At 47.0% G+C, this 27,809-nt stretch overlaps 1 protein-coding gene across 1 annotated transcript in view; it reads left to right on the forward strand.

The window, feature by feature from the left end:
• The window catches only part of LOC110504413 (janus kinase and microtubule-interacting protein 1), a 51,342-nt gene that overhangs the window by 18,871 nt on the left and 4,662 nt on the right, over nt 1-27,809 (forward strand). The window contains exons 2-9 of the mRNA XM_090219479.1: nt 10,870-11,175; nt 11,912-12,244; nt 12,588-12,749; nt 14,594-14,797; nt 15,829-15,945; nt 20,110-20,256; nt 23,380-23,538; nt 24,241-24,303. Coding sequence (XP_090075605.1) covers nt 11,020-11,175; nt 11,912-12,244; nt 12,588-12,749; nt 14,594-14,797; nt 15,829-15,945; nt 20,110-20,256; nt 23,380-23,538; nt 24,241-24,303 — 1,341 coding nt within the window. The 5' untranslated portion in view covers nt 10,870-11,019. The remainder of the gene's footprint in view (nt 1-10,869; nt 11,176-11,911; nt 12,245-12,587; nt 12,750-14,593; nt 14,798-15,828; nt 15,946-20,109; nt 20,257-23,379; nt 23,539-24,240; nt 24,304-27,809) is intronic.

The following is a 27,809-nucleotide window of genomic DNA, read 5'->3' on the forward strand; positions in this document are numbered from 1 at the left end:
CCCTTGTATTCACCCAGTGCGTGCCTGTTCATTCTGTCTATCGGTGTGTGGTAGAGAGCTCCCCTACCCCCCAGCAATGCATTTCTGACTCTCAGTCAACCTCGTCTGAGAGATGGTCTTTAGATAAAGAAATCATGTCATCTGTGTGTGTTTAGTGTGAGTGCAACACAGATGTGTGTGTGTGTGTGTGTCGAGAGGTCTGAAATCCTCCGGGAGGCTCTTTCCTCCTTCCCAGGGTAATTTGCTGTGGGATGAGTGAAGTTTAAGAGCAAGGGTAGTCTTGGTAACAATTGCTGCCATCTGTGTGAGTAGTGTGTGAGTGTGTGAAAGGATGGAGGAGCAGCCTGCGGGCTTAATGCTTCATTCAACTAAATGTTGAATTATTTATTTAATACTCAGCAGAAAGGGAAGGTTACTGGGTTACACTGGAACACTTCCACAGCATTATGAATCTAGTAAGAGACACTTCAGTCCATTCTCTACGTGGACATTCCAGGACAGGAGGGTACTGTTGCTATATTCTGTCATACTGTATACTAAAACCTCTCCTGTCTGCAGTCCAACACTTAGACAACATGACTCCCTACAAGAACCTCATTAGAACTACACAGTCGGTTCCGTGTGGCTCACAACACTAGGGTTGTGGGTTTGATAAAATATATGAATTCACTACTGTAAGTCGCTCTGGATAAGAGCGTCTGCTAAATGACAGAAAATGTCAAATGTAAAGAGAAGGGCCAGGAGAGAGGAGTAGAGTGGGGCCAGGAGAGAGGAGTAGAGTGGGGCCAGGAGAGAGGAGTAGAGTGGGGCCAGGAGAGAGGAGTAGAGTGGGGCCAGGAGAGAGGAGTAGAGTGGGGCCAGGAGAGAGGAGTAGAGTGGGGCCAGGAGAGAGGAGTAGAGTGGGGCCAGGAGAGAGGAGTAGAGTGGGGCCAGGAGAGAGGAGTAGAGTGGGGCCAGGAGAGAGGAGTAGAGTGGGGCCAGGAGAGAGGAGTAGAGTGGGGCCAGGAGAGAGGAGTAGAGTGGGGCCAGGAGAGAGGAGTAGAGTGGGGCCAGGAGAGAGGAGTAGAGTGGGGCCAGGAGAGAGGAGTAGAGTGGGGCCAGGAGAGCGGAGTAGAGTGGGGCCAGGAGAGCGGAGTAGAGTGGGGCCAGTAGAGTGGGGCCAGGAGAGCGGAGTAGAGTGGGGCCAGGAGAGAGGAGTAGAGTGGGGCGGGATCAGGGGAGGACCGGCAGAAGGGTGGGAGGTTTGAGATAAAGACAAGGGACAGGCTAGCAGGGGTCGGAGGTGAATGTTACTCCCTCTGATAGCAGAAGAGGGCTTCGGGGAGAGGAGAGACTGATTCATTTGTGGTTGTCCCAGACAGTCCAATAATAGAGGGTTCTCCTGGCTGTAGGGTTCTCCTGGCTGTAGGGTCTCTCTTATCTGTAGGGTCTCTCTTGTCTGTAGGGTCTCTCTTGTCTGTAGGGTCTCTCTTGTCTGTAGTGCTCTCTCTTGGCTATAGGGCTCTCTCCTTGCTGTAGGGCTCTCTCTTTGCTGTAGGGCTCTCTCTTTGCTGTAGGGCTCTCTCTTTGCTGTAGGGCTCTCTCTTTGCTGTAGGGCTCTCTCTTTGCTGTAGGGCTCTCTCTTTGCTGTAGGGCTCTCTCTTTGCTGTAGGGCTCTCTCTTTGCTGTAGGGCTCTCTCTTTGCTGTAGGGCTCTCTCTTTGCTGTAGGGCTCTCTCTTTGCTGTAGGGCTCTCTCTTTGCTGTAGGGCTCTCTCTTTGCTGTAGGGCTCTCTCTTGGCTGTAGGGCTCTCTTGGCTGTATTAGTAGAGGTTTCTCTTGGCTGTAGGCTTTCTCTTGGCTGTATTAGTAGAGGTGTCTCTTGACTGTAGGGTTTCTCTTGGCTGTAGTAGTGGAGGTTTCTCTTGGCTGTAGGCTTTCTCTTGGCTGTATTAGTAGAGGTTTCTCTTGGCTGTAGGCTTTCTCTTGGCTGTAGGCTTTCTCTTGGCTGTAGGCTTTCTCTTGGCTGTATTAGTAGAGGTTTCTCTTGGCTGTAGGCTTTCTCTTGGCTGTAGGGCTCTCTCTTTGCTGTAGGGCTCTCTCTTTGCTGTAGGGCTCTCTCTTTGCTGTAGGGCTCTCTCTTTGCTGTAGGGCTCTCTCTTTGCTGTAGGGCTCTCTCTTTGCTGTAGGGCTCTCTCTTTGCTGTAGGGCTCTCTCTTGGCTGTAGGGCTCTCTTGGCTGTAGGGGTCTAGGTCATGTGGCTTTCTTGGCCGTAGGGCTCTCTTGGCCGTAGGGCTCTCTTGGCCGTAGAGTTCTCTTGGTCGTAGTGTCCTCTTGGCCGTAGGGTTCTCTCTTGGCCGTAGGGCTCTCTCTTGGCTGCAAGGTTCTCTTGGCTGCAAGGTTCTCTTGGCTGTGGTGTCCTCTTGGCTGTGGTGTCCTCTTGGCTGTGGTGTCCTCTTGGCTGTGGTGTCCTCTTGGCTGTAGGGCTCTCTCTTGGCTGTAGGGCTCTCTCGGCAGTAGGGCTCTCTCGGCTTCTCTTGCCTGTGGTAGTAGAGGGTTCTCTTGGCTGTAAGATTCTCTTGGTTGTAGAGGGTTCTCCTGGCAGTTGGGTTCACCTGGCTTTAGGGCTCTCTTGGCTGTTGTAGTAGTAGAGGGTTCTCTTGGCTGAAGTAGTAGAAGGTTCTCCTGGCTGTAGAGGGTTCTCTTGGCTGTAGGCTTCTCTTGGCTGTAGTAGTGGAGGGTTCTCTTGGCTGTAGGCTTCTCTTGGCTGTAGAAGTGGAGGGTTCTCTTGGCTGTGGGGTTTATCTTTGCTGTATTAGTAGAGGTTTCTCTTGGCTGTAGGCTTTCTCTTGGCTGTATTAGTAGAGGTTTCTCTTGGCTGTAGGGTTTCTCTTGGCTGTAGGGTTTCTCTTGGCTGTAGGGTTTCTCTTGGCTGTAGTAGTGGAGGGTTCTCTTGCCTGTAGGGTTTATCTTTGCTGTATTAGTAGAGGTTTCTCTTGGCTGTAGGCTTTCTCTTGGCTGTAGGCTTTCTCTTGGCTGTAGGCTTTCTCTTGGCTGTATTAGTAGAGGTTTCTCTTGGCTGTAGGCTTTCTCTTGGCTGTAGGGTTTCTCTTGGCTGTAGTAGTGGAGGTTTCTCTTGGCTTTAGGCTTTCTCTTGGCTGTAGGCTTTCTCTTGGCTGTAGGGTTTCTCTTGGCTGTAGTAGTGGAGGTTTATCTTGGCTGTAGGCTTTCTCTTGGCTGTATTAGTAGAGGTTTCTCTTGGCTGTAGGCTTTCTCTATGCTGTATTAGTAGAGGTTTCTCTTGGCTGTAGGGTTTCTCTTGGCTGCAGGGTTTCTCTTGGCTGTAGGGTTTCTCTTTGCTGTATTAGTAGAGGTTTCTATTGACTGTAGGGTTTCTCTTGGCTGTAGGGTTTCTCTTTGCTGTATTAGTAGAGGTTTATCTTGGCTGTAGGGTTTCTCTTTTCTCTATTAGTAGAGGGTTCTCTTGGCTGTATTAGTAGAGGTTTCTCTTGGCTGTAGGGTTTCTCTTGGCTGTAGGGTTTCTCTTGACTGTAGGGTTTCTCTTGGCTGTATGGTTTCTCTTTGCTGTATTAGTAGAGGTTTATCTTGGCTGTAGGGTTTCTCTTGGCTGTAGGGTTTCTCTTGACTGTAGGGTGTCTCTTGGCTGTAGGGTTTCTCTTTGCTCTATTAGTAGAGGGTTCTCTTGGCTGTATTAGTAGAGGTTTATCTTGGCTGTATGGTTTCTCTTTGCTGTATTAGTAGAGGTTTATCTTGGCTGTAGGGTTTCTCTTGGCTGTAGGGTTTCTCTTGGCTGTAGGGTTTCTCTTGGCTGTAGGGTTTCTCTTTGCTGTAGGGTTTCTCTTTGCTGTATTAGTAGAGGTTTCTCTTGACTGTAGTCTTTCTCTTGGCTGTAGGGTTCCTCTTTGCTGTATTAGTAGAGGTTTATCTTGGCTGTAGGGTTTCTCTTGGCTGTATTAGTAGAGATGTCTCTTGGCTGTAGGGTTTCTCTTTGCTCTATTAGTAGAGGGTTCTCTTGGCTGTAGGGTTATCTTGGCTGTATTAGCAGAGGTTTCTCTTGGCTGTATTAGTAGAGGTTTCTCTTGGCTGTAGGGTTTCTCTTGGCTGTAGGGTTTCTCTTGACTGTAGGGTTTCTCTTGGCTGTAGGGTTTCTCTTGGCTGTAGGGTTTCTGTAGGGTTTCTCTTGGCTGTAGGGCTTCTCTTTGCTGTATTAGTAGAGGTTTCTCTTGGCTGTAGGGTTTCTCTTGGCTATAGGGCTCTTTCTTGGCAGCAGGGTTCTCTTGGCTGCAAGGTTCTCTTGGCTGTGGTGTCCTCTTGGCTGTGGTGTCCTCTTGGCTGTGGTGTCCTCTTGGCTGTAGGGCTCTCTCTTGGCTGTAGGGCTCTCTCGGCAGTAGGGCTCTCTCGGCTTCTCTTGCCTGTGGTAGTAGAGGGTTCTCTTGGCTGTAAGATTCTCTTGGTTGTAGAGGGTTCTCCTGGCAGTTTGGTTCACCTGGCTTTAGGGCTCTCTTGGCTGTTGTAGTAGTAGAGGGTTCTCTTGGCTGAAGTAGTAGAAGGTTATCCTGGCTGTAGAGGGTTCTCTTGGCTGTAGGGTTTCTCTTTGCTGTATTAGTAGAGGTTTATCTTGGCTGTAGGGTTTCTCTTTTCTCTATTAGTAGAGGGTTCTCTTGGCTGTATTAGTAGAGGTTTCTCTTGGCTGTAGGGTTTCTCTTGGCTGTAGGGTTTCTCTTGACTGTAGGGTTTCTCTTGGCTGTATGGTTTCTCTTTGCTGTATTAGTAGAGGTTTATCTTGGCTGTAGGGTTTCTCTTGGCTGTAGGGTTTCTCTTGACTGTAGGGTGTCTCTTGGCTGTAGGGTTTCTCTTTGCTCTATTAGTAGAGGGTTCTCTTGGCTGTATTAGTAGAGGTTTATCTTGGCTGTATGGTTTCTCTTTGCTGTATTAGTAGAGGTTTATCTTGGCTGTAGGGTTTCTCTTGGCTGTAGGGTTTCTCTTGGCTGTAGGGTTTCTCTTGGCTGTAGGGTTTCTCTTGGCTGTAGGGTTTCTCTTTGCTGTAGGGTTTCTCTTTGCTGTATTAGTAGAGGTTTCTCTTGACTGTAGTCTTTCTCTTGGCTGTAGGGTTCCTCTTTGCTGTATTAGTAGAGGTTTATCTTGGCTGTAGGGTTTCTCTTGGCTGTATTAGTAGAGATGTCTCTTGGCTGTAGGGTTTCTCTTTGCTCTATTAGTAGAGGGTTCTCTTGGCTGTAGGGTTATCTTGGCTGTATTAGCAGAGGTTTCTCTTGGCTGTATTAGTAGAGGTTTCTCTTGGCTGTAGGGTTTCTCTTGGCTGTAGGGTTTCTCTTGACTGTAGGGTTTCTCTTGGCTGTAGGGTTTCTCTTGGCTGTAGGGTTTCTGTAGGGTTTCTCTTGGCTGTAGGGCTTCTCTTTGCTGTATTAGTAGAGGTTTCTCTTGGCTGTAGGGTTTCTCTTGGCTATAGGGCTCTTTCTTGGCAGCAGGGTTCTCTTGGCTGCAAGGTTCTCTTGGCTGTGGTGTCCTCTTGGCTGTGGTGTCCTCTTGGCTGTGGTGTCCTCTTGGCTGTAGGGCTCTCTCTTGGCTGTAGGGCTCTCTCGGCAGTAGGGCTCTCTCGGCTTCTCTTGCCTGTGGTAGTAGAGGGTTCTCTTGGCTGTAAGATTCTCTTGGTTGTAGAGGGTTCTCCTGGCAGTTTGGTTCACCTGGCTTTAGGGCTCTCTTGGCTGTTGTAGTAGTAGAGGGTTCTCTTGGCTGAAGTAGTAGAAGGTTATCCTGGCTGTAGAGGGTTCTCTTGGCTGTAGGCTTCTCTTGGCTGTAGTAGTGGAGGCTTCTCTTGGCTGTATTAGTAGAGGTTTCTCTTGGCTGTAGGGTTCTCTTGGCTGTAGTAGTAGTTGAGGGTTCTCTTGGCTGTAGTAGTAGAGGTTTCTCTTGGCTGTAGGCTTTCTCTTGGCTGTATTAGTAGAGGTTTCTCTTGGCTGTAGGCTTTCTCTTGGCTGTAGGGTTTCTCTTGGCTGTAGTAGTGGAGGTTTCTCTTGGCTTTAGGCTTTCTCTTGGCTGTAGGCTTTCTCTTGGCTGTAGGGTTTCTCTTGGCTGTAGTAGTGGAGGTTTCTCTTGGCTGTAGGCTTTCTCTTGGCTGTATTAGTAGAGGTTTCTCTTGGCTGTAGGCTTTCTCTTGGCTGTATTAGTAGAGGTTTCTCTTGGCTGTAGGGTTTCTCTTGGCTGTAGGGTTTCTCTTGGCTGTAGGCTTTCTCTTTGCTGTATTAGTAGAGGTTTCTCTTGGCTGTAGGGTTTCTCTTGGCTGTAGGCTTTCTCTTTGCTGTATTAGTAGAGGTTTCTCTTGGCTGTAGGGTTTCTCTTTGCTGTATTAGTAGATGTGTCTCTTGACTGTAGGGTTTCTCTTTGCTGTATTAGTAGAGGTGTCTCTTGGCTGTAGGGTTTCTCTTTGCTGTATTAGTAGATGTGTCTCTTGACTGTAGGGTTTCTCTTTGCTGTATTAGTAGAGGTTTCTCTTGGCTGTAGGGTTCTCTTGGCTGTAGTAGTAGTTGAGGGTTCTCTTGGCTGTAGTAGTAGTTGAGGGTTCTCTTGGCTGTAGTAGTAGTTGAGGGTTCTCTTGTCGGTCGTAGTAGAGGGTTCTCTTGGCTGTAGTAGTAGAGGGTTCTCTTGGCTGTAGGGTTCTCTTGACTGTATCTGTAGATGGTTCTCTTGGCTGTAGTAGTAGACGTTTCTCTTGGCTGTAGTAGTAGACGGTTCTCTTGGCTGTAGTAGTAGACGTTTCTCTTGGCTGTAGTAGTAGACGTTTCTCTTGGCTGTAGTAGTAGACGTTTCTCTTGGATGTAGTAGTAGACGTTTCTCTTGGCTGTAGTAGTAGACGTTTCTCTTGGCTGTAGTAGTAGACGTTTCTCTTGGCTGTAGTAGTAGAGGGTTCTCTTGGCTGTAGTAGTAGACGTTTCTCTTGGAAGTAGTAGTAGACGTTTCTCTTGGCTGTAGTAGTAGACGTTTCTCTTGGCTGTAGTAGTAGACGTTTCTCTTGGCTGTAGTAGTAGACGTTTCTCTTGGCTGTAGTAGTAGACGTTTCTCTTGGCTGTAGGGTTCTCTTGGCTGTAGTAGTGGAGGGTTCTCTTGGCTGTAGGGTTCTCTTGGCTGTAGTAGTGGAGGGTTCTCTTGGGTGTAGGGTTCTCTTGGGTGTAGGGTTCTCTTGGCTGTAGTAGTGGAGGGTTCTCTTGGCTGTAGGGTTCTCTTGGCTGTAATAGTAGAGGGTTCTCTTGGATGTAGGGTTCTCTTGGCTGTAGGGATTATGGATTCTAGGGATTGTAGGGATTGGATTATGATGAATGGCCGGAGATTTTCCAGTGTGCTCTCTGTGGGTGTTTGAAAGTGTGTGTGTTTGTTAAACAGCCATCACTAGCACAGAGAGGCTGCCTACCGACAGACTTGACATCATTGACTACTTTAATAAATGGAAGACTAGTCATTTTAATAATGCCACTTTAAGAATGTTTACATATATGTATGTAGTGTATACTGTATACTACACTATCTATTCTATACTATCTATTGCATCTTAGCCGCTCTGTCAATGCTCATCCATATATTTTATACTTATATATTCCTATCCCATTCCTTTACTAGATTGTGCGTATTAGGTTTTATTGTGGAATTGTTAGATATTACCTGTTAGATACTGCTACACTATTAGATCTAGAAGCACAAGCATTTCGCTACACTCACAATAACATCTGCTAACCATGTGTATGTGATCAATAACATTGCTAACCATGTGTATGTGATCAATAACATTTGATTTGATTTGAATTGGAGGTGTGTTTGTGTTTTGTGAGTGTGTGTGTGGGGGGGGGCACAATGTACGTGAGGATGGCTGGGGGATGGTTCGATGCAACGCTAGGACCCTTTTCCTGAAGTTGGAGAATTTAGAATTTTTCAAACAACTGAAACAGCTTTTTCCTGCAATCTAGTTCCATTATCATTATGCTTAATTCTATGTAAAAATATATATTTTTCTGCATATCTAAGCATGTCTCTTGTGCTGTCTGTATCCTGACTGGTGGTTATTTTTTTAAGAAACTAAATATGCTAAAATCTGGGTAAAAGATTGACAGGAATGTGTGTCTAATTCAGTACATTTACTAATTGCTTGCTTTTCTAAAGTCTACCAACCTTGCCAGCAGGAATGTCTGCTAAGATAGTTAGAACAAGCTAGCTACTCTAACTTGATTAGAAATTGCTTCTTGGTAGCTAATTATGAGGTTGGGACATTGGGAACCTATCTGGGCTAGCTAAAGACAACTTTATAAATATCACGTTCGTTATATGAATCGGACCAAGGTGCAGCGTGGTATGTGTACATTCTTCATTATATTAAAAATGAACACTGAACAAACTAACCAAAATAACTAAATGACACGTACAAAGCTATACAAATGAGTGCTGACAGGCAACTACACATAGACAAGAACCCACAAACACCAAAGGGAAATGGCTACTTAAATGATCCCCAATCAGAGACAACGATAAACAGCTGCCTCTGATTGGGAACCATATCAGGCCACCATAAACATACAAATCACCTAGACCTACAAAACCCAATACATACAAAAACCCTAGACAATACAAAACCCCTAGACAAAACAAAAACTAGCGTAACCACCCTAGTCGCACCCTGACCTAACCAAATTATAAAGAAAACAGATATCTCAGGTCAGGGCGTGACAATAAAATTGCTAGGTGGCTAGTACTATTACAGAGAAACAACAAACAAACGTGTCTGTGTGTTTCTACTTCTCAAACTATTTTCTATATTTTCCTCAGGCTCCACTGTGCTAGGCTATGATTTTATTTTCACACAATGCTTGTTGGCTCTCATACCTGAGGCCTTCACTTGATGTAGTAATGAAATGTAACAATGAGTATGGTTAAATGCACTCAATAATATGATGACTGGATTGTCAGATTAATATAATAGTTTAAAACGTTTACATGTTTACATGCAAGAAGAATAATTTTCCTAATAATCCTGTTTCCAGGGACACATCTGACATCGGGCTTCCTGGGATTTAAATCACCAATCAGAATGAACACTCTACCACCGCGACCATGTTATTTTGGGGAAACCTATTTGATTCTGAGTTCAGACGTGAAGTTTGTATGCGAAAACAATTTCTGAAATGCCGACTTTCAGTTTTTCAGAACTTACTTCACTCGCGCTGAAGGGGGAAGATTGTACTACTGGTGTTGCCACATGTGCAGATCAAATACACAGCTGGAACTCTGATTCAGCCTGTTTACATGTCCTAACAATTATAAAATATTGTTTAGGAAACCAGGTGTTTTAATTGGTGTGTGCTTACTTCAATTTTGACCTCACGCCGATTTAAGATAGGCAGAATAAAGTGTTTACATGACTATTGCTGTACTCGGCCTACTGCCATAATCAATTTAATATTGAATTATTAGTGTGCATGTAAACATACTCAGTGCTGTTACTCACCTGTTGGTCCTCTCTCTCTCTCAAATTCAAATTCAAGCTGCTTTATTGGTATGAAAAACATTGTCAATATTGCTAAAGCAACAATGTATACAATATACATTGCAATAAAATTATAAACAATACCTAATAATAATATAAAATGGTAGTAAATAATACAAAATTAAATACAAAAATAATAACAATAAAATGATAAGTCAATAGTAGATTGTCATCATTACCACTACTACTACCACCACAATCACTCAATCACTAAACTGTTATCATTACAATTACCACCCATACCACTACTACTACCACCACCATCACTAAACTGTTATCATTACAATTACCACCCATACCACTACTACTACCACCACAATCACTAAACTGTTATCATTACCATTACCACCCATACCACTACTACTACCACCACAATCACTAAACTGCTATCATTACCATTACCACCCATACCACTACTACTACCACCACAATCACTCAATCACTAAACTGCTATCATTACCATTACCACCCATACCACTACTACTACCACCACAATCACTAAACTGCTATCATTACCATTACCACCCATACCACTACTACTACCACCACAATCACTAAACTGTCATCATTACCACTACCACTACCACCACTACACTTCTATCATTACCATTACCACCCATACCACTACTACTACCACCACAATCACTCAATCACTAAACTGCTATCATTACCATTACCACCCATACCACTACTACTACCACCACAATCACTAAACTGCTATCATTACCATTACCACCCATACCACTACTACTACCACCACAATCACTAAACTGTTATCATTACCATTACCACCCATACCACTACTACTACCACCACAATCACTAAACTGCTATCATTACCATTACCACCCATACCACTACTACTACCACCACAATCACTAAACTGTTATCATTACCATTACCACCCATACCACTACTACTACCACCACCACCACTACACTGTTATCATTACCATTACCACCCATACCACTACTACTACCACCACCATCACTACACTGTTATCATTACCATTACCACCCATACCACTACTATTTGGAATGATAAACAACAATAATAATAGTAATAACAATAATAGTAATAATAAGTAAGTTACTGTTTACTATGCAGATGTTATTATTCAGTGTCCTTCAGGCTATGGCAGGAAAATACATATTTAAATACATTGCTCCTTCTCCCATGAGTATTTGTAGTTTTTCTTCTGGGTTTAATAAGTTAAAATTTTGAATAAATGTAGTAATTTCTGTGAATAATGATGATGATGATAATAATTATGATGCTCTCTCTCTCTCTTTCGCTCGCTTTCCCGCTCTCTTTTTTCCTGTCTGCAGGACAGACAGGGATCTCCAGCCAATGATGTAGATGAGGATGATGAAGGTACATAGGGAAGGCTGTGTGGGGAGGAAGAGCAGCACCTGACTCTCTCTTCCACTTCCTCATCCACTCTGAGCCGTACCCTCTAATTGGGCGGACGGAGCACAATGTCATCGACCACGCACACCTCAGCCCCGCATCCCAAGAAGACGCGCGGGAAGGAGAGGACTGAGGTCATGGGTGACTTTGCGCAGACAGCCAGTGAGGAGTTTCGGAACAAGCTGATGGACCTCCAGATAGAAATGCAGCAGGAGAAGGGCAAGGTATGCCCCTCCCCTCTGATGATGATAAGGATGCAATTGATGATGTTGATAATGATATCATTATCTGTTGGTCTTTTGTGATCTACTGTTAATGATACTATTAAGAATCATTATCTCTCTTTTTCCTATTCCCTTACAAACGTCACTCTTTCTCTCCTCTTTTTCCTCCCGTTTGTCTCGCTCCTCCCCTATCCTCTATCCCACCCTCCTCTCGCTCCCTCTCCTCTGTCCCACCCTCCTCTCCCTCCCTCTCCTCTATCCCACCCTCCTCTCCCCCTCTCCTCTATCCCACCCTCCTCTCCCTCCCTCTCCTCTGTCCCACCCTCCTCTCCCTCCTCTCCCTCCTCTCCCCCTCTCCTCTATCCCACCCTCCTCTCCCTCCCTCTCCTCTGTCCCACCCTCCTCGCCCTCTCTCCTCTATCCCACCCTCCTCTCCCTCCTCTCCCTCCTCTCCCCCTCTCCTCTATCCCACCCTCCTCTCCCCCTCTCCTCTATCCCACCCTCCTCTCCCTCCCTCTCCTCTGTCCCACCCTCCTCTCCCTCCCCTCTCCTCTGTTCCACCCTCCTCTCCCTCCCTCTCCTCTGTCCCTCCCTCCCCTCTCCTCTATCCCACCCTCCTCTCCCTCCCTCTCCTCTATCCCACCCTCGTCTCCCTCCTCTCCCCCCTCTCCTCTATCCCACGCTCCTCTCCCTCCCCTCTATTCTATCCCTCCCTCCCCTCTCCTCCCCTGGGTAGGTCTCTAAGCTGAGAGAGCGTCTCCAGGAGCAGAGGCAAGCCAGGGAACTAGAACAACACAAACACACGGTCGTCCTCACCGACCTCCGCGCCAAACTGCACGAGGAGAAGCTCCGCGAGCTGGCCGCCGCCCGCGAGGCGTTGGCACGTCAACACGAGTTGGAGCTGGCGCGTACCATTAAGATCCGCGACGGGGAAGTGCACCGGCTGCAGGGGCTGGTCCACGCACTGAGGGACGGGGCTGCGGACAAGCTGAAGAGTGCCCTGCTAGGGGAGGCCCGGGAGGAGGCCAGGAGGTCCTTCGATGGGGAGAGACTCAGACTACAGCAGGAGGTAGGCTGGCCTGGGGCCTCAATTTGAATCCAACCTGCATTGGATTTTTTTTTCTCCCCATGGCCAATCAGAATCCTAGCCTGGTGCTAGTTAATTCTGTTAATTCCTTCTACTACCAGCTAGACTCCCCTCACAGGCCTTGTTTTCAGAATAAGAAGCTTCAAGCCTGTGTTTAGTCTGGACTTGAAAGTTGTTGTTCAGAGCATCTTCTTTGTTTCTAAAAGTCATGTGACATTACTATGTCCCCAATCATCTTAATTGCTTCAGGGGGCGTATACTTGAAGTGTATACTAGATGGAAAGTGTAACGCTACACATGCTAGCTGTGTGTGTGTTCCCCCCAGGTCCTGAAGCAGGAGACAGCACGGAAGCAGGTTGAGGAGGCTCTGTCTAACACGCTGCAGGCAGACAAGGCCAAAGCAGCCGACCTCCGAACAGCCTACCAGCAGCACCAGGATGAGATCAATCGCATCAAGAGAGACTGCGAGAGAGACATCCGCCGGGTGGTGAGTCGACCGTAACGTGATCACGTGCCTGTCTGCAAACCGTAACCCCGGCCACAAATCATAACTCCTCATCGATCCTAACCCACATCACACAAAGTCCATGTGTGAGACTGGAGTGTCTGGTCTGGTGAGTGACCTGAAAGTGAACCGAACTTCAATCCAAATTAGGACCATAAACCATATAAATCATTAACCACAGCTAACTGAAATGGGAACCACTCTCTAACAATAGATCTCGTTCTCTCATTCCGTTCCGCGTATGCACTTCTACTGAAGTCCATCTTTAACTTATTGTAGTAATCTGACGGAGAGCTTGAATTGCACTATGTTGATCTCCAGTTGTATTTAACAGAGACCCAGATAACAGAGAGACTGATTAACTACAGCACAGAAGAACAGTGGAAAAACAGGGCCATTAAAGAGATCTCTGCAGCTGTAAAAGTTTACAGCCACGGCTATAATATTTCACAAGGAAACCGAAAGGGGGATGGGAAGAGGTAAAGGAAGAGAGAGGGATGAGAGAAGGGAGTGAGATGAGGACAGGCTGAGAGAAGAACGGGGGGAGTGTGAACTAAGGTTCATGAATGAATTTCTCTCAACAATGTTGGTGTCGTATAATTTGTTGGAGCCTTAGTCTGTAGTTGGAGAATAATGAGCTGGTTTGGAAGGAGGAGAGCAATGGGTTGGAGAATAATGAGCTGGTTTGGAAGGACGAGAGCAATGGGTTGGAGAATGATGAGCTGGTTTGGAAGGAGGAGAGTAATGGGTTGGAGAATAATGATCTGGTTTGGAAGGAGGAGAGTAATGGTTTGGAGAATGAGAGGGAGAACAGCTGGAGATGAGGCTAAAGAGTTCCAGAGTGAAGATGTTACCTTTTCTCTCTGTCTCACTCTCACTGTCACACTGTCTCTCCTTCTTCTCTCCACCCTCCCATCTCTCCTCACTATATTTGTCTCTCTCTCCTTCTCTTCATCCTCCCATCTCTCCTCACTATATTTGTCTCTTCTCTCCACCCTCCCATCTCTCCTCACTATATTTGTCTCTCTCTCATTCTCTTCTTCATCCCATCTCTCCTCACTATATTTGTCTCTCTCTCTCCTTCTCTTCATCCTCCCATCTCTCCTCACTATATTTGTCTCTCTCTCTCCTTCTCTTCATCCTCCCATCTCTCCTCAATATATTTGTCTCTCTCTCTCTCCTTCTCTTCATCCTCCCATCTCTCCTCACTATATTTGTCTCTCTCTCTCCTTCTCTTCATCCTCCCATCTCTCCTCACTATATTTGTCTCTCTTCTTCTCTCCATCCTCCCATCTCTCCTCACTATATGTGTCTGTCTCTCTCCTTCTCTTCATCCTCCCATCTCTCCTCACTATATTTGTCTCTCTCTCTCCTTCTCTTCATCCTCCCATCTCTCCTCACTATATTTGTCTCTCTCTCTCCTTCTCTTCATCCTCCCATCTCTCCTCAATATATTTGTCTCTCTCTCTCTCCTTCTCTTCATCCTCCCATCTCTCCTCACTATATTTGTCTCTCTCTCTCCTTCTCTTCATCCTCCCATCTCTCCTCACTATATTTGTCTCTCTTCTTCTCTCCATCCTCCCATCTCTCCTCACTATATTTGTCTGTCTCTCTCCTTCTCTTCATCCTCCCATCTCTCCTCACTATATTTGTCTCTCTCTCGCTCCTTTTCTCCACCCTCCCATCTCTCCTCACTATATTTGTCTCTCTCTCTCTTCTCTCCATCCTCCCATCTCTCCTCACTATATTTGTCTCTCTCTCTCTTCTCTTCATCCTCCCATCTCTCCTCACTATATTTGTCTCTCTCCCATCTGTCCTCTCACTAGATGGATGAGCTGAAGGGGAAGGACCGTGTGGTGTCAGCGTTGGAGAGGGAGCTGGGGGTGCAGGCTGGTTATGCCCAGAAGCTCCAGCTGCAGAAGGAGGCTCTGGATGAGCAGCTGGGTCATGTCAGGGAGGCAGAGAGGCATCACAGCAGCCCCAAGAGAGAGGTGGCCCTGGGGGACACCTCTGACTACCTCAACAACCAGGTGAGGGCAGCCCCATGAAAATACACACACACGCATGCAATTACTCACAAACACAAGCACGCTTACACACACACACACACACAGATCAGTCACTCAATATAGTCTTCGTTCACAGTCTGTTCCTAAGGCTAGAATTGAGATGGGGAAAAATATTTTTCCCATAATGCCCCTTCATCTTGATTACATGCTTCAGAAGATTTTAAAGTGAGGGGAGTTAGTGTCTTTGCCTGACTCTGATTGACAACACTGTTTGTGACATCTGAAGTTGTTTCTTATCTTCAATTGTATCTTTAACTTGTGACACTTTGTCTTTTGTGTATTCTGTATTTTTCTGTATTGTTTTATGGACACGCTGCTATTTCCCTGTTTTGCCTTCTTTGCCAGGTCTCCCTCGCAAAATAGTTTTTTAACCTCAATGGGTTTTACCTGGTTAAATAACGGTTAAATAAAACATCATTTTTAAAGGTACACTTGTACACACACACATTTGACCGGCATGGCATTTTCCAAAACACCTGGTGGTCAACTTATTCACACACTGTCTTTATGCATGATTATCTCCTCCATTTCTCTCTCTCTCTCTCTCTCTCTCTCTCTCTCTCTCTCTCTCTCTCTCTCTCTCTCTCTCTCTCTCTCGCTCTCGCTCTCGCTCTCGCTCTATATATATATCTTCTCTCTCGCTCTCTCTACCTACCCTCGCTCTCTCTATCTCCCCTCGCTCTCTCTCGCTCTCTCTACCCCCCCTCGTTCTCTCTACCCCACCTCGTTCTCTCTACCCCCCCTCGTTCCCTCTCGTTCTCTCTCTATATATATATAAATATATATCTCTCCTCCTCTCTCTCTCTCGCTCTCTCTACCCCCCCTCGTTCTCTCTCTCGCTCTCTCTACCCCCTCGCTCTCTCTCCCCCCTCGCTCTCTCTACCCCCCCATCGCTCTCTACCACCCATCGCTCTCTCTACCACCCCTCGCTCTCTCTACCACCCCTCGCTCTCTCTACCCCCCCTCGCTCTCTCTCTCTCTCACTCTCTCAGGATGTGGAAGATATTCGGGATGCGAGGAGGTCCCAGCTGAAGATAGCTGAGCTCCACTCTGTTACCAGGAAGCTGGAGGACAGAAACACCCTGCTGGCAGATGAGAGGAATGAACTGGTGAGTAACACACACCTGCAGAAAATAACTTGGTGGATAACAGAACATTGTAGGGACATTATGGGAACATTTAAGGGATGTTGTGGAAATATGCAGGTATGTGAAAATAACTTTTTCTCTTTCTCCTTCCATCTCTCTCTCCTTCCATCTCTCTCTCCTTCCATCTCTCTCTCCTTCCATCTCTCTCTCCTTCCATCTCTCTCTCCTTCCATCTCTCTCTCCTTCCATCTCTCTCTCCTTCCATCTCTCTCTCCTTCCATCTCTCTCTCCTTCCATCTCTCTCTCTCTCTCCTTCCATCTCTCTCGCTCTCTCCTTCCATCTCTCTCTCCTTCCATCTCTCTCTCCTTCCATCTCTCTCTCCTTCCATCTCTCTCTCCTTCCATCGCTCTCTCCTTCCATCTCTCTCTCCTTCCATCTCTCTCTCCTTCCATCTCTCTCGCTCTCTCCTTCCATCGCTCTCTCCTTCCATCTCTCTCTCCTTCCATCTCTCTCTCCTTCCATCTCTCTCGCTCTCGCCTTCCATCGCTCTCTCCTTCCATCTCTCTCTCCTTCCATCTCTCTCTCCTTCCATCTCTCTCTCCTTCCATCTCTCTCTCCTTCCATCGCTCTCTCCTTCCATCGCTCTCTCCTTCCATCGCTCTCTCCTTCCATCGCTCTCTCCTTCCATCTCTCTCTCCTTCCATCTCTCTCTCCTTCCATCTCTCTCTCCTTCCATCTCTCTCTCCTTCCATCTCTCTCGCTCTCTCCTTCCATCGCTCTCTCCTTCCATCGCTCTCTCCTTCCATCTCTCTCTCCTTCCATCTCTCTCTCCTTCCATCTCTCTCTCTCTCTCCTTCCATCTCTCTCTCTCTCTCCTTCCATCGCTCTCTCCTTCCATCTCTTTCTCCTTCCATCTCTCTCTCCTTCCATCTCTCTCACCTTCCATCTCTCTCTCCTTCCATCTCTCTCTCCTTCCATCTCTTTCTCCTTCCATCTCTCTCTCCTTCCATCTCTCTCTCCTTCCATCTCTCTCACCTTCCATCTCTCTCTCCTTCCATCTCTCTCGCTCTCTCCTTCCATCGCTCTCTCCTTCCATCTCTTTCTCCTTCCATCTCTCTCTCCTTCCATCTCTCTCACCTTCCATCTCTCTCTCCTTCCATCTCTTTCTCCTTCCATCTCTCTCTCCTTCCATCTCTCTCACCTTCCATCTCTCTCTCCTTCCATCTCTCTCTCCTTCCATCTCTCTCGCTCTCTCCTTCCATCGCTCTCTCCTTCCATCGCTCTCTCCTTCCATCTCTCTCTCCTTCCATCTCTCTCTCCTTCCATCTCTCTCTCCTTCCATCTCTCTCTCCTTCCATCTCTCTCTCCTTCATCTCTCCTTCCATCTCTCTCTCCTTCCATCTCTATCTCCTTCCATCTCTCTCCTTCCATCTCTCTCTCCTTCCATCTCTCTCGCTCTCTCCTTCCATCTCTCTCTCCTTCCATCTCTCTCTCCTTCCATCTCTCTCTCCTTCCATCTCTCTCTCCTTCCATCTCTCTCTCCTTCCATCTCTCTCTCCTTCCATCGCTCTCTCCTTCCATCTCTCTCTCCTTCCATCTCTCTCTCCTTCCATCTCTCTCTCCTTCCATCTCTCTCTCCTTCCATCTCTCCTTCCATCTCTATCTCCTTCCATCTCTCTCTCCTTCCATCTCTCTCTCCTTCCATCTCTCTCTCCTTCCATCTCTCTCTCCTTCCATCTCTCTCTCCTTCCATCTCTCTCTCCTTCCATCTCTCTCACTCTCTCCTTCCATCGCTCTCTCCTTCCATCTCTCTCTCCTTCCATCTCTCTCTCCTTCCATCTCTCTCGCTCTCTCCTTCCATCGCTCTCTCCTTCCATCTCTCTCTCCTTCCATCTCTCTCTCCTTCCATCTCTCTCTCCTTCCATCTCTCTCGCTCTCTCCTTCCATCGCTCTCTCCTTCCATCGCTCTCTCCTTCCATCTCTCTCTCCTTCCATCTCTCTCTCCTTCCATCTCTCTCTCCTTCCATCTCTCTCTCCTTCCATCGCTCTCTCCTTCTCTCGCTCTCTCCTTCCATCGCTCTCTCCTTCCATCTCTCTCTCCTTCCATCTCTCTCTCCTTCCATCTCTCTCTCCTTCCATCTCTCTCTCCTTCCATCTCTCTCTCCTTCCATCTCTCTCGCTCTCTCCTTCCATCGCTCTCTCCTTCCATCTCTCTCTCCTTCCATCTCTCTCTCCTTCCATCGCTCTCGCTCTCTCCTTCCATCTCTCTCGCTCTCTCCTTCCATCTCTCTCTCCTTCCATCTCTCTCTCCTTCCATCTCTCTCTCCTTCCATCTCTCTCTCCTTCCATCTCTCTCGCTCTCTCCTTCCATCTCTCTCGCTCTCTCTTTCCATCTCTCTCTCCTTCCATCTCTCTCTCCTTCCATCTCTTCCTCTCTCTCCTTCCATCTCTCTCGCTCTCTCCTTCCATCTCTCTCTCCTTCCATCTCTCTCTCCTTCCATCTCTCTCGCTCTCTCCTTCCATCTCTCTCCTTCCATCTCTCTCGCTCTCTCCTTCCATCTCTCTCTCCTTCCATCTCTCTCGCTCTCTCCTTCCATCTCTCTCTCCTTCCATCTCTCTCGCTCTCTCCTTCCATCTCTCTCGCTCTCTCCTTCCATCTCTCTCTCCTTCCATCTCTCTCGCTCTCTCCTTCCATCTCTCTCGCTCTCTCCTTCCATCTCTCTCGCTCTCTCCTTCCATCTCTCTCTCCTTCCATCTCTCTCTCCTTCCATCTCTCCTTCCATCTCTCTCGCTCTCTCCTTCCATCTCTCCTTCCATCTCTCTCGCTCTCTCCTTCCATCTCTCTCTCCTTCCATCTCTCTCGCTCTCTCCTTCCATCTCTCTCTCCTTCCATCTCTCTCGCTCTCTCCTTCCATCTCTCTCGCTCTCTCCTTCCATCTCTCTCGCTCTCTCCTTCCATCTCTCTCTCCTTCCATCTCTCTCTCCTTCCATCTCTCTCGCTCTCTCCTTCCATCTCTCTCGCTCTCTCCTTCCATCTCTCTCGCTCTCTCCTTCCATCTCTCTCTCCTTCCATCTCTCTCTCCTTCCATCTCTCTCTCCTTCCATCTCTCTCTCCTTCCATCTCTCTCGCTCTCTCCTTCCATCTCTCTCGCTCTCTCCTTCCATCTCTCTCGCTCTCTCCTTCCATCTCTCTCGCTCTCTCCTTTCATCTCTCTCGCTCTCTCCTTCCATCTCTCTCTCCTTCCATCTCTCTCGCTCTCTCCTTCCATCTCTCTCGCTCTCTCCTTCCATCTCTCTCTCCTTCCATCTCTCTCGCTCTCTCCTTCCATCTCTCTCGCTCTCTCCTTCCATCTCTCTCGCTCTCTCCTTCCATCTCTCTCTCCTTCCATCTCTCTCGCTCTCTCCTTCCATCTCTCTCTCCTTCCATCTCTCTCGCTCTCTCCTTCCATCTCTCTCGCTATCTCCTTCCATCTCTCTCGCTCTCTCCTTCCATCTCTCTCGCTCTCTCCTTCCATCTCTCTCGCTCTCTCCTTCCATCTCTCTCTCCTTCCATCTCTCTCGCTCTCTCCTTCCATCTCTCTCTCCTTCCATCTCTCTCGCTCTCTCCTTCCATCTCTCTCGCTCTCTCCTTCCATCTCTCTTGCTCTCTCCTTCCATCTCTATCTCCTTCCATCTCTCTCGCTATCTCCTTCCATCTCTCTCTCCTTCCATCTCTCTCGCTATCTCCTTCCATCTCTCTCTCCTTCCATCTCTCTCGCTCTCTCCTTCCATCTCTCTCGCTCTCTCCTTCCATCTCTCTCGCTCTCTCCTTCCATCTCTCTCGCTCTCTCCTTCCATCTCTCTCGCTCTCTCCTTCCATCTCTCTCTCCTTCCATCTCTCTCTCCTTCCATCTCTCTCTCCTTCCATCTCTCTCGCTCTCTCCTTCCATCTCTCTCGCTCTCTCCTTCCATCTCTCTCGCTATCTCCTTCCATCTCTCTCGCTCTCTCCTTCCATCTCTCTCGCTCTCTCCTTCCATCTCTCTCGCTCTCTCCTTCCATCTCTCTCGCTCTCTCCTTCCATCTCTCTTGCTCTCTCCTTCCATCTCTCTCTCCTTCCATCTCTCTCGCGCTTTCCTTCCATCTCTCTCGCTCTCTCCTTCCATCTCTCTCGCTCTCTCCTTCCATCTCTCCCTTCATCTGTCAGTTAAAGCGGGTGCGTGAGTCAGAGAGTCAGATGAAGCCACTCTTAGATAAATATATGAGGATGTCGAAGAAGAACAATGATCTCCTTCAGACTCTGCAGCGCATGGAGGAGAAACTCAAGAACCTCAGCAGAGAGAATGCAGAGATGGTGAGGGAACCAGACATAACCTTTTTGGTCTACTTTGCTTTTCTCCTTTCCTTGTCTCATCTCCTTCATGACTAAGGGAGGACGTTGATAAGTGTAACAAAAGTATGGGCTATGCTTTGATGTTTATGACTGGATTAAGAGGAACCACATTGTAGGGAACATGTGAAATGGAGGTCATCTAAGGAAAGGGCAAGAGCCCTACAAGAGATGTTAAGCAGTATCTCTGTCGATCGGTATCTGCACCATTCAGTATCTCTGTCGATCGGTATCTGCGCCGATCGGTATCTGCGCCGATCGGTATCTGCGCCGATCGGTATCTCCTTCTATCTGTGCCATTCAGTATCTGCGCCGATCGGTATCTGCGCCGATCGGTATCTGCGCCGATCGGTATCTCCTTCAATCTGTGCCATTCAGTATCTGTGCCATTCAGTATCTGTGCCATTCAGTATCTGTGTCAATCAGTATTTACATTTCTCCTTGATTACAAAGCCTCACTGCACAATTGAAAGTTATGAGTCACGGTTAAGGAAATTCTCTCTCTCTCTCATAATTCAATTCAAGGGTCTTTATTGGCATGGTGAAATGAATAAACCAAAGTGAAATAAACATTAAAGTAAACATTACACTCACAAGTTGTAAAATAGACATTTCAAATGTCATATGTCTATATACAGTGTTGTAATAATGTGCAAATAGATAAAGTAGAAAAGGGAAAATTAATAAACATAAATATGGGTTGTATCTACAGTGGTGTTTGTACTCACTGGTTGCTCTTTTCTTGTGGCAACAGGTCACACATATTGCTGCTGTGATGGTACACTGTGGAATTTCACCCAGTAGATATGGGAGTTTATCAAAATGTGGTTTGTTTTCGAATTCTTTGTGTGTCTGCGTAATCTGGTCATACATTGGGCAGGAGGTTAGGAAGTGCAGCTCAGTTTCTACCTCATTTTGTGGGCAGTGTGCACAGCCTGTCTTCTCTTGAGAGCCAGGTCTGCCTACGGCGGCCTTTCTCAATAGCAAGGCTATGCTCACTGAGTCTGTACGTAGTCAAAGCATTCCTTAAGTTTGGGTCAGTCACAGTGGTCAGGTATTCTGCCACTGTGTACTCTCTGTTTAGGGCCAAATAGCATTCTAGTGTGCTGTTTTTTTGTAAATTATTTCCAATGTGTCAAGAAATTATATTTTTGTTTTCTCATGATTTGGTTGGGTCTAATTGTGTTCCTGTCCTGTGGCTCTGTGGGGTCTGTTTGTGTTTGTGAATAGAGCCCCTGTCACGGTCGTTTTTGTAAGAATCGGACCAAAATTCAGCGTGGTTTGGGTTCATCTCTTATTATGAGAACCGCTACAAAAACAATAAAGCTCAAAGAAGTGAACATGCAGCTTTGTCGTGGTCCAAGGCAACTATACAAAAACAAGATCCCACAACAAACAGGTGGGAAAAGGCTGCCTAAATATGATCCCCAATCAGAGACAACGATAGACAGCTGCCTCTGATTGGGAACCATACCAAGCCAACCTAGAAATAAAGAAACTAGATTGCCCACCCTAGTCACACTCCGACCTAACCAAAATAGAGAATAAAGTATCTCTATGGTCAGGGTGTGACAGCCCCAGGACCAGCTTGCTTAGGGGACTCTTCTCCAGGTTCATCTCTCTGTAGGTAATGGCTTTGTTATGGAAGGTTTCGGAATCGCCTCCTTTTAGGTGGTTGTACAATTTACAGTCTCTTTTCTGGATTTGGATAATTAGTGGGTAGCGGCCTAATTCTGCTCTGCATGCATTATTTGGGTTTTTACGTTGTACACTGAGGATATTTTTGCAGAATTCTGCATGCAGAGTCTCAATTTGGTGTTTGTCCCATTTAGTGAATTCTTCGTTGGTGAGCAGACCCCAGACCTCACAACCATAAAGGGCAATGGGTTCTATAATTGATTCAAGCATTTTTTGCCAGATTCTAATTATTATGTCAAATTTTATGTTCCTTTTGATGGCATAGAATGCCCTTCTTGCCTTGTCTCTCAGATCGTTCAATCAATCAATCAAATTTATTTTATATAGCCCTTCGTACATCAGCTGATATCTCAAAGTGCTGTACAGAAACCCAGCCTAAAACACCAAACAGCAAGCAATGAAGGTGAAGAAGCACGGTGGCTAGGAAAAACTCCCTAGAAAGGCCAAAACCTAGGAAGAAACCTAGAGAGGAACCAGGCTATGTGGGGTGGCCAGTCCTCTTCTGGCTGTGCCGGGTGGAGATTATAACAAAACATGGTCAAGATGTTCAAATGTTCATAAATGACCAGCATGGTCGAATAATAATAAGGCAGAATAGTTGAAACGTTCACAGCTTTGTGGAAGTTACCTGTGGTACTGATGTTTAGGCTGAGGTATGCATCGTTTTTTGTGTGCTCTAGGTCAACGGTGTCTAGATGGAGTTTGTATTCGTGGTCCTGGCAACTGGACCTTTTATTTTTGTCTTACTGAGATTTACTGTCAGGGTTCAGGTCTGACAGAATCTGTGCAGAAGATCTAGGTGCTGCTGTAGGCCCTCATTAGTTGGGGACAGAAGCACCAGATCATCAGCAGTAGACGTTTGACTTCAGATTCTAGTAGGGTGAGGCTGGGTGCTGCAGACTGTTCTAGTGCCCGCGCCATTTCATTGATATATATATATATATATATCATCAATGAAATATACACACACACACACATATACACACATATATATATATATATATATATACACACACACATATATATATATATGTGTGTGTGTGTGTGTGTGTGTGTATATATATATGTGTGTATGTTTAAATGGGGAGGGGGCTTAAGCTGCATCCATGTCTCACCCCACGGCCCTGTGGAAAAATGTGTATGTGGTTTTTGCCAATTTTAACCATACATGTACATGGATTTTATAATGTTGTGTGTTTTTCCTGAAACACACTTTCCATCAATTTGTATAGCAGACCCTCACGCCAAATTGAGTCAAAAGCTTTTTTGAAGTCAACAAAGCATCTCTCTGTCTCTCTCTCTGTCTCTCTCTCGACCTCACACTTGAATCGCTGACCCCTGAGAATGTATCTCTCCTCACCTCCCTCTCTTTCTTTCTCTCTCTCTCAGAAGGAGAATGTGCGCTCTCGTTCCCAGCAGCCTCACCCCCAGCAGCTGAAGAGGCCTACCTCACTGACAGACCTAAGTCAGGCCCACGAGGAACAGGAAGTAGAGTTCCTTAAGCTGCAGGTTGCCGAGCAACAAGGCATCATTGATGAGCTCTCGCAGGTCAGGGAGACACTCTAACATCGACATTGCTCTTTACCTGGTATTTAAATCACCAGAACTTCCAAACAACAGCGCATTGACAGATCCTTATTGTAGTGAGATTAGTGAATGTGGGCACCCGCCTAGCTCATGGGTTCTTAAACAAACAGGCAGACATTTTCTTGTAATTTACTGCAGTACATTGAAACAGTGGAATAAAATGGCTGCCGTTAGGGTGAGTGTTGGGTGTCATGTTGGCCCTGCCTTCCAGACCCTCTCGCCAGCCAGCCACTCACCACCTCTGCTCTCTGCTCTATTCCCTTTTAATCAGAGCCTGTTGCTAATTTACTCATTAGCACGGTGATGTTCTGCTGGCTCCTTGCTGCTGATCATAATTCTGTATCGCCCCAACATGCCCGGACCTGGGGGCAGGTGTTGGATACACAACTCTGTTTACCTTCTCCATCCCTGGTTGTTCCCATAAAGAATCCTACCCGTCTCACTTTTTTACCGTGGCTGCATTTTGACAAGCCTAAATCAAATAGTATCCAGATTCTGTCCCCAGGATTCCACACATGGGACGGTCGATAGCTTAGATTAGTACAATTTAGATTGTCAGGTTAAGGATCAGTCCCACATCAATCAGAGCCTTCTCATACAGAAACGATGCATGTTGTCTAAACTCAAAAGGCTAGAAATCCCAAGTTGCTCCTTTCTGCGCAGGAATGTGACAGACTGATGCTCTGCAAAAAGACCCGGAGGAAACCCCTCAAGCTACCACCTAAAGTAAGACTACTTCTCCCTCTACCGTTCTGTGTGTTTTATAGTGTTTCTTTGTTGTGTTCTATGTCTCCTGTCACACACTGCTGGTCCAGCGGTGTTGTCAATAAGCAATAGCCTCTTCTCATGATGCTGATGGGCTGGTTCTGTCTAATTGGGGTCAGATGGGGCGTGTGCGTGTGGGCGCTCGTGTGCATGCATAGGTTCCTAAGTGCGTGTGACTGTTTAATTGGGCTCAGTTGGGGGAACAATGACACCTGCTTGGTAATCTCTTCCAAACTCAGTTAGAAGGATAGGTAGATGAGGTGTTGATGATCAAGAGAGGAGGAGTGATTCTAGCAATTGGACTGGGTCCTCGAGAGAGAGAGTAAGCAGAGTCGGTGATGTATGTTGCTAAGAGATTTAACACACTCTGCATCTATAACTGGAGCTGGTTACTGGGACTAACTGGGAATGGAACAGAACACACTTACTGGGAGAGTTTGAATGGAAAAGTACAGTGCTGCTACCTCACAGGCCTGGTAACTATCTTAAAGAGGATTGGTGGATGCTAGTTAACACCCCTCTCTGTCGGTGTCTGGTAAGTGGGTGACTGAGACAGCCCAGCCTCAGAGCTCAGTGCCAGAGGACAGTATAGTTCATCTTAGGGATACTAGCTTTGTCGGGAGGTTTATAGTATAGCACCAGTATATATGAGTATGTCCAGCTCCTCCTCTCCATCTCCCGCTTCATCTGTCTGTGTGTTATGGTCTGTCTCTCCATCTCCCGCTTCATCTGTCTGTGTACTATGGTCTGTCTCCTCCTGCTACATCTGTCTGTGTACTATAGTCTGTCTCCATCTCCAGCTTCATCTGTCTGTAAACTATGGTCTGTCTCCATCTCCCGCTTCATCTGTCTGTGTACTATGGTCTGTCTCCTTCTCCTGCTTCATCTGTCTGTGTACTAAGGTCTGTCTCTCCTTCTCCTGCTTCATCTGTCTGTGTGTTATGGTCTGTCTCTCCTCCTGCTTCATCTGTCTGTGTGTTATGGTCTGTCTCTCCTTCTCCTGCTTCATCTGTCTGTGTGTTATGGTCTGTCTCTCCTTCTCCTGCTTCATCTGTCTGTGTGTTATGGTCTCTCTTCTTCTCCTGCTTCATCTGTCTGTGTGTTATGGTCTGTCTCTCTCCTTCTCCTGCTTCATCTGTCTGTGTGTTATGGTCTGTCTCATTTTCCTGCTTCATCTGTCTGTGTGCTATGGTCTGTCTCATTCTCCTGCTTCATCTGTCTGTGTGCTATGGTCTGTCTCCTTCTCCTGCTTCATCTGTCTGTGTACTATGGTCTGTCTCCTTCTCCTGCTTCATCTGTCTGTGTACTATGGTCTGTCTCCTTCTCCTGCTTCATCTGTCTGTGTTATGGTCTGTCTCCTTCTCCTGCTTCATCTGTCTCTCCTGCTTTCTGGCTGTGTGTTATGGTCTGTCTCTCCATCTCCCGCTTCATCTGTCTGTGTACTATGGTCTGTCTCCTCCTGCTACATCTGTCTGTGTACTATAGTCTGTCTCCATCTCCAGCTTCATCTGTCTGTAAACTATGGTCTGTCTCCATCTCCCACTTCATCTGTCTGTGTACTATGGTCTGTCTCCATCTCCCGCTTCATCTGTCTGTGTACTATGGTCTGTCTCCATCTCCCGCTTCATCTGTCTGTGTACTATGGTCTGTCTCCTTCTCCTGCTTCATCTGTCTGTGTACTAAGGTCTGTCTCTCCTTCTCCTGCTTCATCTGTCTGTGTGTTATGGTCTGTCTCTCCTTCTCCTGCTTCATCTGTCTGTGTGTTATGGTCTGTCTCTCCTTCTCCTGCTTCATCTGTCTGTGTGTTATGGTCTCTCTCCTTCTCCTGCTTCATCTGTCTGTGTGTTATGGTCTGTCTCTCTCCTTCTCCTGCTTCATCTGTCTGTGTGTTATGGTCTGTCTCATTTTCCTGCTTCATCTGTCTGTGTGCTATGGTCTGTCTCATTCTCCTGCTTCATCTGTCTGTGTGCTATGGTCTGTCTCCTTCTCCTGCTTCATCTGTCTGTGTACTATGGTCTGTCTCCTTCTCCTGCTTCATCTGTCTGTGTACTATGGTCTGTCTCCTTCTCCTGCTTCATCTGTCTGTGTTATGGTCTGTCTCCTTCTCCTGCTTCATCTGTCTGTGTGCTATGGTCTGTCTCTCCTTCTCCTGATTCATCTGTCTGTGTGTTATGGTCTGTCTCCTTCTCCTGCTTCATCTGTCTGTGTACTATGGTCTGTCTCCTTCTCCTGCTTTCTGTCTGTGTGTTATGGTCTGTCTCTCCTTCTCCTGCTTCATCTGTCTGTGTGTTATGGTCTGTCTCTCCTTCTCCTGCTTCATCTGTCTGTGTACTATGGTCTGTCTCCTTCTCCTGCTTCATCTGTCTGTGTGCAATGGTCTGTCTCATTCTCCTGCATCATCTGTCTGTGTGCTATGGTCTGTCTCCTTCTCCTGCTTTATCTGTCTGTGTGCTATGGTCTGTCTCTCCTTCTCTGGGTGTCAGGAGATGACCTACAAACACGATGGTAAGGACTTTACTGTAGTACAGTGACTTGAGTTCCGTGGGTTGGTCCTGAGATCAATGGGAAGGACAATACTGTTGAGTTTATAAAATCAATGGGAAGGAGGAAATTAGCCTTTCTTTTTTTGTGGATGATTTGTGTTTCGTAATCGGATGGTAAGGAATGGGGAAGTTATTGTTCCAAGGTTGACGGACGGTCCACAGTATGTCACAGTGAGTGTTCTGTAGCAGTCTTTCCTTTGCGAGGTCTTTGAGGGGAGAAGCTATTGCGGCAAAGTTAGGTACAAATCGACTGTAGTAGCCTGCTAACCCCAGGAATGACTTCACCTGCCTCTTGGTTCGGGGGACCGGCCATTTCCTAATGGCAGCCATTTTTCTTTTTTTTTCTTTTTCTTGGGGCTTCACATTTCTCCACCCGATCTGGGGAACGGTCCGACCCGCATCCCTGAGCACATCCACCACTGCCTGTAACCTACAGAGATGTGACTCACAACTGTCTAGGGCCCCGTGGAGCCCGAAAGGAAGAACCCGGTAGTGGTATAACCCCCCCGGGGTGGAGAAGGCCGTCTTCTCCCGGGAGGCCGCTACCAGCGGCACCTGCCAGTACCCCTTTGTCAGGTCCAAGGTGCTGACGTATCTCTATATCCCCAAGCGGTCAATCAGTTCATCCACCCGGGGCATGGGGTAGACATCGAACTTGCTGACCTCGTTCAGGCCCCGGAAGTCATTGCGAAAGCGGACGGTTCCGTCCGGTTTTGGTACCAAAAGGGTATAGGGCTAGACCACTCACTGTGGGACTCCTCCAGCACCCCCATCTCTAGCACTGTTTTCACTTCCCATTGGGCCGACCACCCTCTCACATTTGGAGAGGCTGTTGCTTCAGCTGGCTGAGGATAAACTGAGCCACCAGTTCCTCTATGGTAATCTCTGTACCCTCGACCCCACGGCACCCAAAGCTACTGAGAT

This window comes from Oncorhynchus mykiss, chromosome 25, assembly GCF_057628025.1.
Source record: "Oncorhynchus mykiss isolate SJ-2025 chromosome 25, ASM5762802v1, whole genome shotgun sequence".
Taxonomy (NCBI): Eukaryota; Metazoa; Chordata; class Actinopteri; order Salmoniformes; family Salmonidae; genus Oncorhynchus; species Oncorhynchus mykiss.